Here is a 16,428-nt window from a genome sequence, read left to right as displayed (position 1 = left end):
TTTCTTATATGTATCGTATTAGCCATCATAGTCCTTCCAAATCACATATTAACACATTTATATATGTGTACATATGGTTCTACACACACACACACGGAATCTAAAGGTTCCTATAAAGACAAAAGGACAGCTATTATGACCCTTAATCACTAATATAAAATCCACCACTTAAACAAACTACTGCAAATAAAAAATAAGCTATGAAGATATATTGTACTGCACAGTGCAGCCAATATTTTATAATAACTATAAACAGAGTATAATCTATAAAATTTTTAAATCCCTATATTATACATCTGAAATTAATATAATACTATAAATCAACTATACATCAATAAAAATTTAAATCAATAAAAAATTAAGAAGTCCACTACTTTAAATGCATCAGCACCTATAGCCACAAGCTTCAAATTCACAAGTTAGTGTGAATTTCACGCTGGCATTTTTATCAAGGACCCATGTCTAGTGAATACACTAACCTGACTCCTACATTTCAACATTTGGAGATTTATTTAAATCTAACACATGACTCTTCTTCACAGAGTTCTAAGGATCTTCCCTAATACAGGTATCTGTTTCTCTTCAGTGCTTAGATATTTTATTTTTATAGTTCTATATTATATTAAACATATATACTCAGGCATACCCAAATTTTCAGACTAATATAGACCCACGGAAACATAAGTAAATATCCAAGAAGATATATATCTAATATAAGCAGGAGAGAAGCAGAGGCAGGTCATTTTGTTTATAAACAATTATGCTTACAAACCATTAAGGACACTCAAAACCTAACTGCTACAGACAGAAACTAACCCTTTGAAATGATCCGAGTTTATCATACTTTTTGTTCTGAATCATTTTCCCTCTCATCTGGTCCCTCTGCCAACAATAGTAACTAGATGATCTATGAGTTCCTTGCTGCTCTCAATACTGTGATAGCAAATTAAAGATGTACAATGATTAGCACACTTTATCATCACCATGACATAAAAGCAATCAGACTAGTCCTACAGTAAGATCTGCCCAAGCCAGATAGGATCAAAAAAAGAAAAAGAGTTGGGAGTCTTAATGCACCAAATGTGAATGATTAGTCTGTAATGCGATGCTGATGTTCATTTTTAAGAAGAAAAGTAAAGCAAGAAGCACACTGGAATGCATGAAGAGAAATGTCACATGAAGACCAGGAGCTCAACGGGAATGGGCGGGGGTGGGGGTGGGATTCTGTCTGCCCAAGGAGCCGCTCCTTGGTCTTGCCTTGTAACCACCAATCAAGACTTCCTGTTAGCCCTGGGCAGTTTTCAAGCACACTTAATGAAATAGTTATACATGTAAGAAACTTAAGCCCAAATTTGAGCCGGTAACACTAATTTTCTAATAGTGAGGGTGTGATGTTATCCCCCACACCACCTGGACACAATATAGAGAAACTTACAACACACATTCTCCCAGAGAGCATGGTATAACCATCCCACCTCTGCTCAGACTGACATCACTATGGAGAACAGCATCCGTAGAGACTTCCCCCAAGCTTTATCCCCAAGTTAGTGAATATTGGTATTTGCTTTTTATGAAAAAGAAAAAAAAAAAAAAGAAGAAGAAGGTCAGTATCTTCAAGTGTCGATCTCTTTCATCGTAAGCCATTTCCCAGCTCCAGGAGTTGTGAAGTGAACGCGTCTCATCTGGAAGCCCCTCACCCCCAGCCTGCCGGAGTCTGCGCAAGTGAGACCTAGGAGTCTGTCTTACCTGTAATCTGACTCTGTCCTTGTGGATTAAAAGGACTTGGTGCAGAGTTCAGGGAGGGCCGTGGGTTCTGAGGCGGGACACCTACTCTCATACTGGGATGAGGAATGCGCCCTAAATCACTGAGGCGATCAGAGAACAAACTAGGTTTAGAGTCATCAAGCTTCTGTCTGTGCCCTGGAAATAGCAAATCATAAAATAAAAGCATATTAATTAGCTGAACAATTGACCATGCTAAATAGATACGTGAACATACATACTGGGGGGAGGGAGGGGTAAGCCAAGGAATTTGCAATACTGATCTTTATAATGAAGCATCTGTATAATGTCTTCCATTTCAAAGGGCTTTGTAAACATCATTCCGTGGTTAGTGTCCCTGGCTTGGTTCTGAATGGAGAGCTGAGGGGTCCAGAGGGGTGACTCGGGGCTAAGTGTCAGTGGTGAGGTCTGGACACCAGAGCCCAAAGGGACTCTCTGGGCGCCCCCTCTGGCCTCTTGGTGAGGCTGAGAAGGGTGACCGTGTCCGGGACTGTGTTTGCTCATTTCAAGAAGGAGGAAACATCCCAGAAAGTTGAGTCTATGCATGGAACACATACTGGGCCGCACTTGGGGCAGAGACAGAGACAAACACATTTGTCAAAGGGACATTTCCGTGATGACCATAAGTGACTTTGCCTTTTTTATGTTACAACTATACCTTATGGTGACTCCCTTCTGAAAAATGAAAACTCAAACTGAGAACCCCTTTAAGAGGGAAACAAAAACAGGCAGGGAAACTCAAATTCTCAAGAGGAATGTGGCTATTTTGTGATATGCCAAAGCCTGAAAGCATATAATAAACTATGTTTAATCAGAGAGAATGGTTTTTTATTTTAAATCGAGTACTGTGGTTCTGTAAGAGAAATTGAAAAATAGCCTTTGGGTTACCATGGGAATGTGAGAATCCATTATTTTGAAAAAACAACAACAAAAAAAACTTTGCTTTGCCTCTCTTCTAGTTTATTCCAGTATAAAATCCAAGGGAATTCTAGATATTAAAGAGCTATGCAAACTGAAATACAACCAAGATACTAAGACTTTTAAAAAATCATCCAATCATTCTTAGCAAAGAGTATAGTATTGCCTTGGTGCAGGTATTAACAGGAAAACATCTGAATCTTGGTGCAATATTAGTTTAGTATAAATCCGTAGAGTGGGACTGTGGTGAACAAGTACCATTATGTCTACTGGCTAAACAGAAATACATTTCATATTCTGCACCAGCGAAGCCCTAGTATGTTGCCCCAATAGTTTAGTAAAATGTTAAGTAACTGAAGCTAATTCAAAGAAGAGCCATTTAAGATGATGACTAGAATAAGAATTTGCAGGAAACAATCAAGGGCATTAGGAGTACTATCCATAATAAAATAAACCTTGAAGGAGCCATTGAGAATGGGAAGGTCGATTCTACAAGTAGCAAGAACACCTCCTCACCCACTTAGTATAGGACAAGAGAGATATATCAGGACAGGGTTAAGCCCAGCATTAGAATTTCCCAACTATAAGCTGTCCTCCTAAGACAAATTCCTTATTTTATTTGCCCCCAAATGTATTTTCCTGTCTCCTTTTTCATTGCCTACCCAGCCCAAAGAAAACAGACAGGAAGCCAAGGCCTGGTAATAGGAGTGTAGCTGCCTCCACAGCCAAACATGTTCCAACTAAGGCCCATTAACTGAAATGCACCCACCACCCTATGTCCTGCCAGTGTTAAGTCTGGGGCGAGCTACAACTGAGGGGCCGAGACTGGGAGAAAATGATGAGGACAAACTAGGAAAGCTCATTGTTTACTGATGGCTGTTTTCCCCACCATTTATGACATTTTATCCAGATTACAAATAGATAGTAGAAATCTAAAGGACCTTCGTGTGTGTCAGTCGCTCAGTCATGTCCGAGTCTTTGTGACCCCACGGACGGTAGCCTGCCAGAAATCCTCTGTCCATGGGATTTCCCAGGCAAGAATACTGGAGTAGGTTGCCATTTCCTTCTCCAGGGAATCTTTCCAGTCTAGAGATTGAACCTGGGTCTCCTGCATTGCAGGTGGATTCTTTACCGTGTGAGCCAAAGGACCTTCAAAGACTATCCAAAATCACTCCCAGGCCCCAGAAAGAAAAGTGCTCACAGATGAAGTGACCGAGGCCTACAGAGATAAAACAACTAGCCCGTGGATCTCAGCTATTGACCACCTCCTGCTGGATCAGGATGCAGTTCAGGTCCTAGCAGACCAAGTTTTCTATACATTGCATGGCACCATCCATGTCGGATCCCAGCATCTCCCTTCCTCTCTCAGCTGCTACAAAGGACTGAAAAAAATTCAGATTGCCCGTATAAAGGACCTGAGGACTAAGCCCTGCAAGGCGTCAGGCTGGTTTTCAAGACAAGCAGAAGCACGGATTCATTTACAAAGTTAATAGCTCACCCATTACCCTAAATAAACTTCCATCAGTACACTTTGCTGTGTCTTACAAGGTTCATGATTCGAGAATTACATAGTACTCATCACACTTAGATCCATGGATTCTGTTGTTCATACACATATCCAAAAAAAAGTATTGGTGTGGTGTCGATACAGCTGTAAACATTAACAAGAAAGCTTATGGAATTGTCTCTGGAAGTTATTTTTTTAATAGGATATTTTGGGAATAGCAGATTCCCTGAGGGTTGAAGGGAGGGCTCCATGATCTCACATGGTTCCTCTATATAGTGGGGCTTTATGGGGGCCACAGTCACAAGAAAAGTTAATGAGCTCTGCCTCTGCTTTCTACAGACCTTTCATTAGGTTTTCATGGAGACCATATGTGGGGGCTTTCCCAGTGGCTCAGATGGTAAAGAACCTGCCTGCCAATGCAGGAAAGGCCAAAGACAAGGGATCAATCCCTGGGTCAGGAAGATCCTCTGGAGAAGGAAATGGCAACTTGCTCCAGTGTTCTTGCCTGGAGAATTCCATAGACAGAGGAGCCTGGAGAGTTACAATCCACAGGGTTGCAGAGAGTCAGACACGACTGAGCATGCATGCCACGCATGGAGACTGTATAAGACATGAACTCAGTACACAGGTGTGTGAGGACACATTTATTTCCTCTGGCGCTTCAGGGCAGTGATAGGGGGTCGTAAGCAAGAATCAAGGACTTTGAGGAGCACAAGCGTGTGTGAGAAGTTTAAGAGCAGGTGCTATCTGAAAAGCCTCAATGACCTTTTGGAAATGATCCTCAAAGAGGAGTGACCAAGTATCTGCAGACACCCTATAGTAATTTGGAGAACGTCTATCTGTAGTTGCATCTGTACAGAAAACCCTGCATTTTTCCTTCTAGAATGTCTGCCCCCTCACAGCCACCACCACGACCACAACAGAATCCTTGCAGGAGAATGAAGAGCAGAAGCCAAATGGTGCTTCATCTTTCAACCATGACAAGTACCTGTTACCACCAAACCACATCAGGGTGACACTTGAATGACAGGCTGAAAGAAGAGGTACTTAAATCCTCAGCACCCAAGACATCCCTTCAGAAATCGAGGACTCAGAGGAAAAAGGGTACACTGACTTAAATCAAGGACAGATACTCTGCCATGGTACTGAGAGAACCAAATGTCATCTGAAGGGCCAAAGGAAGGCTTCCCTGGTGGTCTAGTGGTTAAGACTCTGCACTTACACTGCAGCGGGTGTGAGCTGGATTCCTGGTTGGAGAACGAAGATCCCACATGCCACATGGTATGGCCAAAAAATAATAAAAATTATTTTTAAAAAGATAAAGGACCAAAGAGTGGATCTTCCAAGCAGGAGGAAGCTATGAAGAATGGATAACTGCTGTCTTGTATCTGTTGCTATTGCTGCTGGTAGTGGCTCAGTGGTAAAGAATCTGCCTGCAACATAGGAGACTTGGATCTGATCCCTGGGTCAGGAAGATCCCCTTGAGAAGGAAATGGCAACCCAGTCCAATATTCTTGCCTGGAAAATTCAATGGACAGGGGAGCCTGGCAGGCTATAGTCCATGGGGTCACAAAGAGTCACATACAACTGAGAGACTGAACAGCAATAGCAGCAACAGGAAGCTTTGAAAAATATGGATGTCCATATCAGCTCAATTACATGCAGGGCTCTGGAAGAGGAGCCTGGGGAAGTTATTCTTTAAAAGCTCATCACGTAGTCCATCGTGCAGCCGATGTAGAAAGCCACAGCCCAGGATGATCCCACAGCCCCACGAGCTCAAGATCACCAACTCACTCCAATGCCTTCCCCCATTGCTGGGGTGAACCTTGGACTCTATCCAAAGATGCAGGTTTGTGCATCCCTCTGTCTACTTGACTCTCCCCTGAAGCATTTCAAAGGTATCTTAAATGCAGTGTATTTAAGACAAGAATCTTGATTATTTTCTCCAAGAAATCCTGTTCCTCCCTAAGAGCCCCCATCTCAGTAAATGGCACCAGCCACTCCGTCCCTTAAGCCAAAAACCTTGACACCTTCCTGGACTTCCCCTTACCCCTCACTCCCCGCATTCAGTCCATCATCGAGTCGCCATTCCCATCTTGAGAGTCTACCTTGAATCTATTCAGTTCTCTCATTTCCACCAGCACAGCCCTGGCTCAGGACCCCATCAGGTCTCTCTGGGCATCTGCCATCGTCTCCTTCCAGTGTCCCATCCCAGGACCTTTCCATTTTCTGCTTAAAGAAATCATGCATCTGAAATGCTCTCCCTTGATTCTCTACACAGCCCACTCTTTCTCATCTCTTAGACCTCAAGGTGAACACCACCTCCTATGAAGGGTGCCTGGCTATACCCAGAGTAGGCTCCCTCCTGCTAGAGGACACCCTGTTCAATTCCCTTGATGGCTGTCATCACAATCCGTAATCATCTCAAGCACTGATTCATCTCGAGACTGAGTCTCATGAAGACAAGTGCTCTGGCTTGTTTACAACTATATTCTCACAACCCAGTTTAATCCCCATCATATAGTAGGTGCTCAATAAATGTTTATCCAATGAATGAATGGTCTCCTCTTTTAGATAAATGTCTTGGTTTAGAGAACTTTTTCTGTCTCAGGTATTATATTACAACACTATCTTCCTCCCCCCCACCGCCCTCAAAAAAAAGTCTTCCTTTTTTATTTGGAAATCGCATGAATCCAGTGGGCTAGGCTCCTTTTTTAGAGACCAGCCTTTATTGGTGCTTCCTAAGACATTTCCCTGAAGAACATTCATTTAAGTGAAAGCTTCCTCACTTTCTGAAAATGTCCCATTTGCTCTTACTATAATTCTGTTTCTTTTTATTGGCACATAATTGCTTTACAATGTTGTGTTAGTTCCTGCCGTACAACGAAGTGAATCAGCTGTGTGTGTGTGTGTGTGTGTGTGTGTGTGTGTGTGCATCACCTCTCTCTTGGATCTCCATCCCATTCCCCACATCCCACCCCTCTAGGTCATCACAGAGCATCAAGCTGAGCTCTCTGTGCTATAGAGCAGCTTCCCAGTAGCTCTCTGTTTTACACATGGCAGTGTATATGCGTCAATACTACTCTCTCAGTTTGTCTCACCCTCCTCTCCCCCACCCCACTCCCCGTTACACCCACTCGTCACTATAATTCTTAAGCATTGCTGCAAGTCATTTACAATCACAGAGCTGAAAAGGACAAGAGAGATCATTTAGACTCAATTTTGGAGCAATGCACTTCTTTAATGGATGAGGACTGAGTCCCTGAGAGGGGAGATGACCTGCCCAAAATCGCATAGTTAGTGTCAGGATGAGAACTCAGGTCTTCTGACTGCTGGAGCAGGGCTCTTTTCCCTCTCATGGCCAACCAGCTTATTTTAGATTAAAATGGCACATCATCATTGACTCAAGGGAAATCAAGGTCAAAAATTAATATCAAATGGGAAAAAAAGGAGTTTTCAGAACAAATTTCTTTCAAAAAGTTTAGTGTGTTTGGCTGAATGTGACTTTTGTTGCAACAAACGCAGGAGCACAAGAAGAAAGCGTGATGGAAAGGTCACAGCATTCACACATCTCTAGAGATGCATGAGGAACGATAAGTCATCAACCAATAGTCTAACGGCCCCATTCTTCCCCGCCTGGCTCTTTCAGTCCAAGGGCGTGGCTCACCCCCAGCGAAAGTTGGTAATGTTGCCATTAGAACTTCTGCTTTAAAAATCATGCATCTGAAACTGGTCCATGAAGACTCTGAAAATGTGGTATGTGAACTATGAAAGCGAACACGCCATTCTGATGTGACCCATTCTGCCCATTTTTATAAAAGTCGATTGAGCCCGGTCAGAACCTCATGCTCTCTGCACTGTATCCACAGCATGATGCGCTGCCTGGGCTACAGCGCCGTCTTGAAGGATGCCCAAGTGTACTGACAAAAGAGTGCCCCTTTCACAAGGGGCATGCCACGTCACAGCCCACCCATCCTCACGTGGCACCACAGGGTTCATTTTGCTGGTCACTGGGGCGTGATGCTCCTCTCTTTACAGAAATACTTGAAATCGGTTTTAAGTACTCCTTGCTTGGGACTTCCCTGGTGGCCCAGTGGCTGAAACTCTGTGCTTCCAATTCAGGGGGCCCGGGTTCAATCCCTGGTCAGGGAACTAGATCCCACATGCCACAACTGAGAAACCAGCATGCTGCAGTGAAAATGGAAATCACATGTGCCCCAACTGAGATCTGGCACAGCCAAATAAATTCTTTTTCCAAATAAAAGCACTCACTTCTTTTATTAAATATCTATCTACTTGCATCCTGGGTATCAGGAAGACACAATTTATAAATAAATGTTAACAGGCAGATCTGCACTAAAGCATCAATCAGGAACCAGTGCACATCCTTATTCAGGTCAGTTAGTCCAGCCAGTGTGTCCTGATCGTCTACCATGCAAGTCTCACTGGGCATAGTAAGAGGAGGGGGAAGTAAACGTGTAAGAAAATGTCCTCGCCCTCAAGCAGAGCATAGTCTAGTAGGGAAGAAAGCAGAACAATAACATATAACTGCAAAGGACTGTGAGGCAATCACTGAAACACTACAGTTTGGGGATCTATTGAAGAATTGTAAGTATGGACCATTTCAAAATATTAAGGAAGAGGTGCTTTTGGTAACTAAGTAAGAATATGCCTTTGGCTTTTAGAACAAATAATTATGGGTTAAATGTCCTGATGTTTGGTGTTTCCTGTAAAGTATTTCAGTAAAATAACAAATGAAGCAAATATGGCAAAATGCTATTCATTATAAAACAAGGTGACGGGTATCTGGGGTTTTATGAAATATAATTTCTTTTAATTTTTCATGGTAAAAAAATAACAAAATGCCATTGCAAGAGCAGTGGAGCAACTGGTGTTAAAGGAAAGGGGAAACCCTCACCGATGAGCTCATTATGTCCTCAAAAGTGGAGGAGGATTTCGATAAGCAGAGAAAGGAGAAAAGCTAGCTGGAGGACAAATGATAAAAACTGTCTGAACAGTTATTATAGATTATATATTACATATAATATATATTATATATAATACATTATATTATATATGTTCATTATATATATATTAATTATATATAATATATATTATATATAATATTATATATAATACATATAATATGTCTAAAAACTGACCCTGATAATAACTGTCCTGTGATCAAGACGGTGCTGAACATATATGTGATATTAACCCAAACAGAGGCAAACCACCTTCAAATCACTTGACATCTCTCGTTTCACAGCTATACATCCTTTTCAATGATGCAATATATATTTATACATGTTAATCTGTCCTTGTAAACAGATTATTCTACCCTTTGACCAATAAAGTGACACTTCAGAATCTGTGAGCCTCCCCGGCCATGCATTAGGCTTCCCTGGAGGAGAGGGGGTCTGGGGAGATGTGAGCTAATTTCGCTGCCAATAGATAAGTGACTGAATGAGATCTGGTCCAATATCCCAGGGCTCAAGCCACAGGATAGAATCATCTAAGAATTTTGAGACAATGACTTGGAGAGTAAAAAGGAAGTTGGGAGAGGACTTGCAGAGGGGAGAGAATTACCATTTTTCAGAGTTAATAGGTTATATGCGATAGGGATGCTATTCCACAGCAGTTCTGAGGAGGGGGGACAAAAATGATGCCTTCAATCCTAATCTCTCTACCCTGAAAGTGATACATGATGGAGTGTTTGCAGAGAGGGGTTAGGGGACAGGTTGACTAAGTTTACTAATTTTTTTAACTCTTAACTTTTTATGCTATATTGAGGCCAATTAACAATGCTGTGATAGTTTCAGGTGGACAGCAAAGCTACTCAGTCATACAGATACATGTATCCATTCTCTCCCAAAGTCCCCTCCCATCCAGGCTGCCATGTAACACTGAGCAGAGCTCCAGGTGCTATACAGCAGGTCCTTGTTGGTTATCCGTTTTAAATACAGCAGTGTGTATATGACCATCCCAAACTTCTTAACCATCTCCCTCCCACAACCATAAGTTCCTTCTCTGAATCTGTGAGTCTCTTTCTGTTTTTCACATTCATTTGTATCATTTCTTTTTGGATTCCACATATAAGGAATGCCATATGGTGTTTCTCCTTCTGTGTCTGACTTACTTCACTCAGTACGACAATCTCTAGGTCCGTCCATGCTGCTACAAATCAGGTGAACTAATTCTAAAGCCACAGTTCAATTCCAGATGAAATGGAACTTTACCTCAAAGGATAAGCCTTACTCTATCTGAGAGAGTTTGGTTTAGATGCTTTTCCACAAAAGCACCGTAACAGAGACGATGAGACAGACTCCAGGCAGTTCTTAGGGAAGCCATGCCAAGTTTGGGTCCAAACACTTTACTGAGGCTCTAGATTAAAAACCTTGAATTTCTGCATTCCTACATACATGTGAAAATGAAAATACTATTGAGAAAAGTGAAACTCTTCTCTGTTTACATTCAGATGACTACATTTCACTGGTGGTTTGTGAAAGTCTAAAAATTGAAGACCTGTAGCCTTGTCACGCTTGTAATGTTTAGACAAGCTCTTCACCTCTCCCTTACACACCTCCCCACCCTCTGCCCACGCCACTGCAAACAGTCCCAACCAAATTTCCCTGTTTCCATTAATATCACCATTTCCCAGTCTCCCAGGTTCAAAATCCAGCTGAGGTCTTTCCCAACTCTCTTTCCTTGACCCCAGCATCCATCCAGTCAAGCCCATGCCTATAATATCTGCAGCTCAAGTCCATCTACAGGGATGCGCCCCTAGGTTTCGTTTCTACTAGGACCACGCCTAACCTCTCACTTGTGGCTAAGACAAAACAGCAAGGACTGGTTGTTGCCATTCCCGTCTCCAGGGGATCTTCTCAACCTAGGGGTCAAACCTGGATCTCCTGCATTGGCAGGAGGATTCTTTACCACTGAGCCACCAGGGAAGACCCTGTATGACCACAGAAAGGGTTTAATGGAACTCTCTGAGCCGACTAAAAATGAAGAGATAGTTTTCACAATTCCTAAAGTCCTTTTAGTGCCTGAATCCTAACAGTGACATTACTTACCTGCTCCAACCCTTTCCACCGTCTTAAAGTGTCTACTGAATTAAGCTGAGCCCCTAAGCCTAGCAAACAAGGACCTGGCCTGGAGAAGATGGTCTCTAGGTAACCTATTAAGCTCTCTTCCAAGGCTCCAACTGTACTGCTCCCAACCTAAGCTCTGTTCACACTGGAGTCCTCACAGTTCTTCAGAGAGGCCCCGTGCCTTTGCCCAAGCTTCCTCCTCCACTTAGAACTGGCTCTCCTCAGCATCTACATTGGCCAAATCCCTTCCCAGCCTCAACCTGGTCATCACGCTGTTCCGGTCTTTTCTGTCTCGAGGGCTTTGGTGAGTCTTCTGGTTTCTATCATGGCAAACTGAAATCAGCTACAACTGCTTTTTGTCCACTGCATGTGGTTATGCTTAAGTGTCGTAGGCATTCAGTAAGCATTAACTCCCTGGTGCCTCAGACGGTAAAGAATCCGCCTGCAGTGCAGGAGACCCAGGTTCGATCTCTGGGTTGGGAAGATCTCCTGGAGAAGGAAATGGCAACCCACTCTGGTATTTCTGCCTGGAGCGTTCCAGAGACAGAGGAGTCTGGTAGGCTACAGTCCATGGGGTTGCAAAAGAGTCAGACACAACTGAACGACTAACACTTTCACTCTTCCATGAATTTATCTAAAATTTAAAACCCTCATATCTTAGGTTCTCCTGGACTTGACTATGAACCTGAAGATGAGTATCATGTCTTACATCTAGCACTCTAGCACAGAACAGATACTTGTTGAATTAATTCATAAATGGGAACACTGATGTATTTAGAATTCTCTCTCCTTTTGTTCAGTAAAAGTCAGAGAGGAGAGGGGAAAAAAAGGCTGGTTATTGGGAAACATTTCCCACAGTTAAATTGATGAGTCTCTAATCTTTGCTGGGAAAGGCTGCTGAGTCATCTTTTTTCCTAAGACTATGCTGTCTGGTTCAGGTCAAAAACTATTTTGGGACCAGAATAATGAAACAGACTAAGAAACTGTTCGGGTTTAAGGCCTGGAGCTCCTCTGAGCCGCTGGAAATGAGCAACTGTGCCATGCGATGTGTGCATGGGGCCCCAGAGTGCACACAGGATGGCCTATGAGACAAGACAGCCCTGGACTACTGTTAGTGTTTGGCTTCAGACAGAGGACCACAGATCATAAACAAATCCCCTTCCAGGAGATTCTTCTCTGATGGCATTTCAAAAATGAACTAACAGAGCTTCCCTCTGAGGGCCCTTCTTAATCTATAAACCAATTTCTAAAGGAAAAAAAAAAAATCATAATCACTACCACATATCTTCAAGGGCCCGCTTTCAAGCCCTTGAACATAGTCAGGCATGTAGAATTCAGAGTTCATCAGGAAAGAAGAGAAGAAGAACAATTTCACCCAAGAGAGGTCTGAAGCCTTCCAAGTCTCTTGGGTAAAAACATAATTATGGGAAGAAAAACATAATCTACTCAAGAGACATAATTACATAGTTAAGCCATAGACTACATAGAAATATTCTAGGAACTTCAGTTCATAGAAAAAAATGTTAAAAGCTGAATTTGCTTTATTTTAATAATAAGAGGCGCCAGTTTAGATCAGTGAGTAAAAAGTTCACTCTCCCAAACTCGCATTGAGTCATTTTTTTAAATATAAGTAGATGCATGAGAGAGATCATTGAAGGACAGCCTCTTTCAAAATTGAAGGCTTCTAAAGGTTAAAGAATCAAGATCTTTCGATAAACACACAAATGAAAGAACTGTGAGATATTAATTTGCGTGGATATAAATGCAAGTTCCTTTATAACTGTAGATTTGAGGCAAATTCCCATGATCAAAGAATAATGTATCTGGAAGAAAAGACAGTCACCCACCAGGGAACAGCCTCTAAACAACATATGCTTGGCGTACAATCCTTTTTCTTGAAATAAAGGAGTCAAATAAGTTGAAATACCTAAAGAAAGAGAAATTTGTGGGAGGGAAGGAGAAAAAAGAACTTTAAAAATGTAAAGAAAGACCAGATGAAAACAAAATGGAAATATATAAGAGGGGATGTAATATTTTTGAGGGCGGGGGAGACAGAACTCTACAGGGAGCCTGGCTGACTTCAGCACAGCCCCTCTGCTCTGTCCCAAGAGTCTCCAGTCTACTGCTGCCTCTTCACCTCTCAGTTCTCTGGCACTTTCTTTCCACTTCCACCCCTGCTATCCTTGACTTTGCCTGTTGCTTCCAAGGAATGATCTCCACTTGTATTCCCATTCAAAGTCAGATGATAAGAATTTGAATTTTGCAGAGCTGGCAGAGAATGTGGGTTTCACCAGATCACACTTTTTATTTTAGAAAAGGAATTGGGGGACTTTCCTAGTGGTCCGGGGGTGAGGACTTCAGGCTTCTACCACAGGGGACACCAGTTCAATCCCTGGTCAGGGAACTAAGATCCCACAAGTCGAAAGGTGCAGCCAGAAAAAAAAAAAAAAAAAGAGTGAGAGAGAAGAGAAAAAAGAAGGAATTGTTGCCCAGAAAACCCCAGTGACTTGTCTGAAGTCAAGGAAGCAGGTAGTGACCCTGACCTGCCTTGGTCCTCTTTTTGATACACCAGGCTGCCACACAAGGGAAGAAGAAGGAAAAAAAAAAGCTAAGGAAAAGAGACCTAGAAAGAACCAAAGAAGAAAAAGCAGTGAGACCCATAATTCAGATATTTTATTACATTATACCCTGTCTTATTGACTCAGTTTTATGGCAACATATCTTGTTCTACTAATTACAACCCAATGTCCACAACTGTCCTTGGGCCATCAGAATCTGCAACGTTCCCTTCAGTTTCTGGGAAATGAACAAAAGATCTCTTTCTCTATGCCTACACATTACTCCCCAAACTTGGTAAAACTTAAGTGTGTTAGTTCTGAAAACATTTCTTTTGCCTTCTTTGACTATAATATATTCTCACACACCACAGTTTTGTGTTACTGGCCTTTATAGAGACCCCCACTGAGAGATGTAACGATTTTTTTTTTACAGTAACGTTGCAGGCAATGGAAATGGTAGTTTCCATAGTTGAACAAAAAGCATCACTGTTTATTTGCCAATAATCCAGCTAAACATGGATGGCATTATTCTTCAAAGAGTCTAGTGACAACTAGCCTACAGACTGTCACGCAATTCCTGGATCCTGGCTGAGTTTCCTTTGCATGCGATCTTCCCTGTTTCTCTTTCATTATTATAGTTTTGGGGCATGTGCTGTGTGACTGTGTGTGTGTTTCAAGCAAAGAAAAAAAAAAAAAAAAGGCACTACATAGAAGCAATTAAAAAGTGCAAAGGGCTCCTCTCTTGACATTTGCTGCTACAGCCAAGGAACATCATTTTCAATTTTCCCATTTCTGTAACAGGAAGAAAATGTTAAAAAGTAATAACCCAAGGAAAAAGTCAGCCAGCTCCTGCAGCCTGGTCTTGCTGTGCTGAATGGCAGTGAAGATCATAGAAGAAGAAAAAAGAAAAAGACAAAGCAGAAAAAAAAAAAAAAAAAGAGGGGAGGGGGGCAGAATTTCTTGCTTAAACTGGACCCAGTCCAGCTGGCAAGAAGAGGTGGTTTTCTTAACGCTTGCGAAACCTGATTAGTTTTTTAAAGGAATGAAGAAGAAAGAGATGTAAACACAGCCATTAAGACAGATTTAAGGTACTTAGTTTTAATCTGGTCTAAGGCTTCTCCAATTGTCTGCCGCTCTGCAATTCTCTGCTCCCTAGACATGAATACAGGGTATGTCAGTGTTCGGAGCGGCCAATGCTGTCAGCTGAGCTCTGTGGTTACCCTCTCAGGTCAGGCGTGGAAGGAACAGCGGCTTAAGCAATAATGGATGGGTGCCTGTTACGTGCTGTGTCTGTCAGAAGTCTGTTTTACTACATTAAAGGACTATTGTGTTTATATCTACACAACAGGTCTTAAACAGATTGTTTAAACATGATTAAACAGGAGATGTCTTTGAAATAACCCCCCTAATAAAAGTCAGATGGGTAAGGAACTAAAAAATGCCATCAACAACATTAAAAAATAACAACCTCATTTCTCTCTAAACTGCAAGGGTAACATGATATAAACTCCAAAATAAAACCGTTTACAAGTTAAACTCAGAAAAATTCCCTCGTGGATCAGCAGCCTTTTCCAATGGAAGCGCGTTGATCCACCCATCCATCCACCCTTCCTAAATGCTGTTGCACAATGTAGTACAGTCTTGATAGACAGATAATTGCTTTGTTCAGTCGTGTGTAATGAAGGGAGTCTATTGTGTTAATCTCAGGATTCTTATTTTCTGCAAACTTGGAATAAAGAGCTGAAAACTCTACCTCTTCATTCCAAAACAACCAGCGTTTACTTGCTTTCAGATCTGCTAAAGTGTTCTTACATTCCACTCTGTCACAAAAGGTGCCAAGTATTTTGAGTAGGATCAAGTTATTGTTATATAAAAAGGAATCTAAAGTAGTGTTAAATGGAGTTAGGAGATAGCAAGTTTTACCTTTTTTTTTCAAGGCACAGCAGACTACAAAAGTGCAGGCTTTTCAAATCCAAGGAAGTGGGTTGGTTTCCATTTTTCAGAATTCATCATCAGTACCTTCTCAATGAAAGACTACGATAGAGGCACCAGTTCAATATATTTTTAAAAATATTTTTAAAAATGCCTTCAGGTGATTAAAATCAAACATTTTTTCTTCCCCCAAAGCAGAGGTAAAGTTTTAAGGATTTTGGTTTGCTGGCTTCATGCTGAATTATCTAGTCAGTAAGGACATATGAAGATTTTTCTTTGGTCTGCATAAAATGTGTAAAGTATCAGCATTTCCATACATGCATGTATGTGGTTTTAAACTGATATTCTGTCTATTATATGCATACATATATGTATACAGAGAGGGAGAGCCAGTGAAGGGACAGAGTCACTACCAATGTCAGTTCCATGTCCCTTTCCAGAGAAGTAGGATGCTGTCCTCTTGAGGCTCAACCTGCTATATACTCTGCTTATACCAGGACACCATGGCTCTTTTGATTACTGAACACATCATCGGCCTAAGTAGATGCCTTGGTTTTATTTCAGTATGGCACATACTCAAGAATTCCAGGCACTGGAAAAGGAGGAATAGTCTAGAAAGTAGAGTAAAAGCAACGAA

At 41.8% G+C, this 16,428-nt stretch overlaps 1 protein-coding gene across 5 annotated transcripts in view; it reads right to left on the bottom strand.

Moving 5' to 3' along the window:
* Positions 1-16,428, bottom strand: part of RUNX2 (RUNX family transcription factor 2) — a 257,195-nt gene that overhangs the window by 177,840 nt on the left and 62,927 nt on the right. For 3 of the 5 annotated variants that reach the window (XM_070777443.1, XM_019985968.2, XM_070777444.1), the window contains exon 4: positions 1,747-1,920. The exons of the other annotated variants lie outside the window; for them this stretch is intronic. In XM_070777443.1, coding sequence (XP_070633544.1) covers positions 1,747-1,920 — 174 coding nt within the window. The remainder of the gene's footprint in view (positions 1-1,746; positions 1,921-16,428) is intronic. 5 annotated transcript variants of the gene reach the window in all.

The sequence above is a fragment of the Bos indicus genome, chromosome 23 (assembly GCF_029378745.1).
Source record: "Bos indicus isolate NIAB-ARS_2022 breed Sahiwal x Tharparkar chromosome 23, NIAB-ARS_B.indTharparkar_mat_pri_1.0, whole genome shotgun sequence".
Lineage (NCBI taxonomy): Eukaryota > Metazoa > Chordata > Mammalia > Artiodactyla > Bovidae > Bos > Bos indicus.
This window is presented reverse-complemented; position numbering and strand designations above follow the sequence as displayed.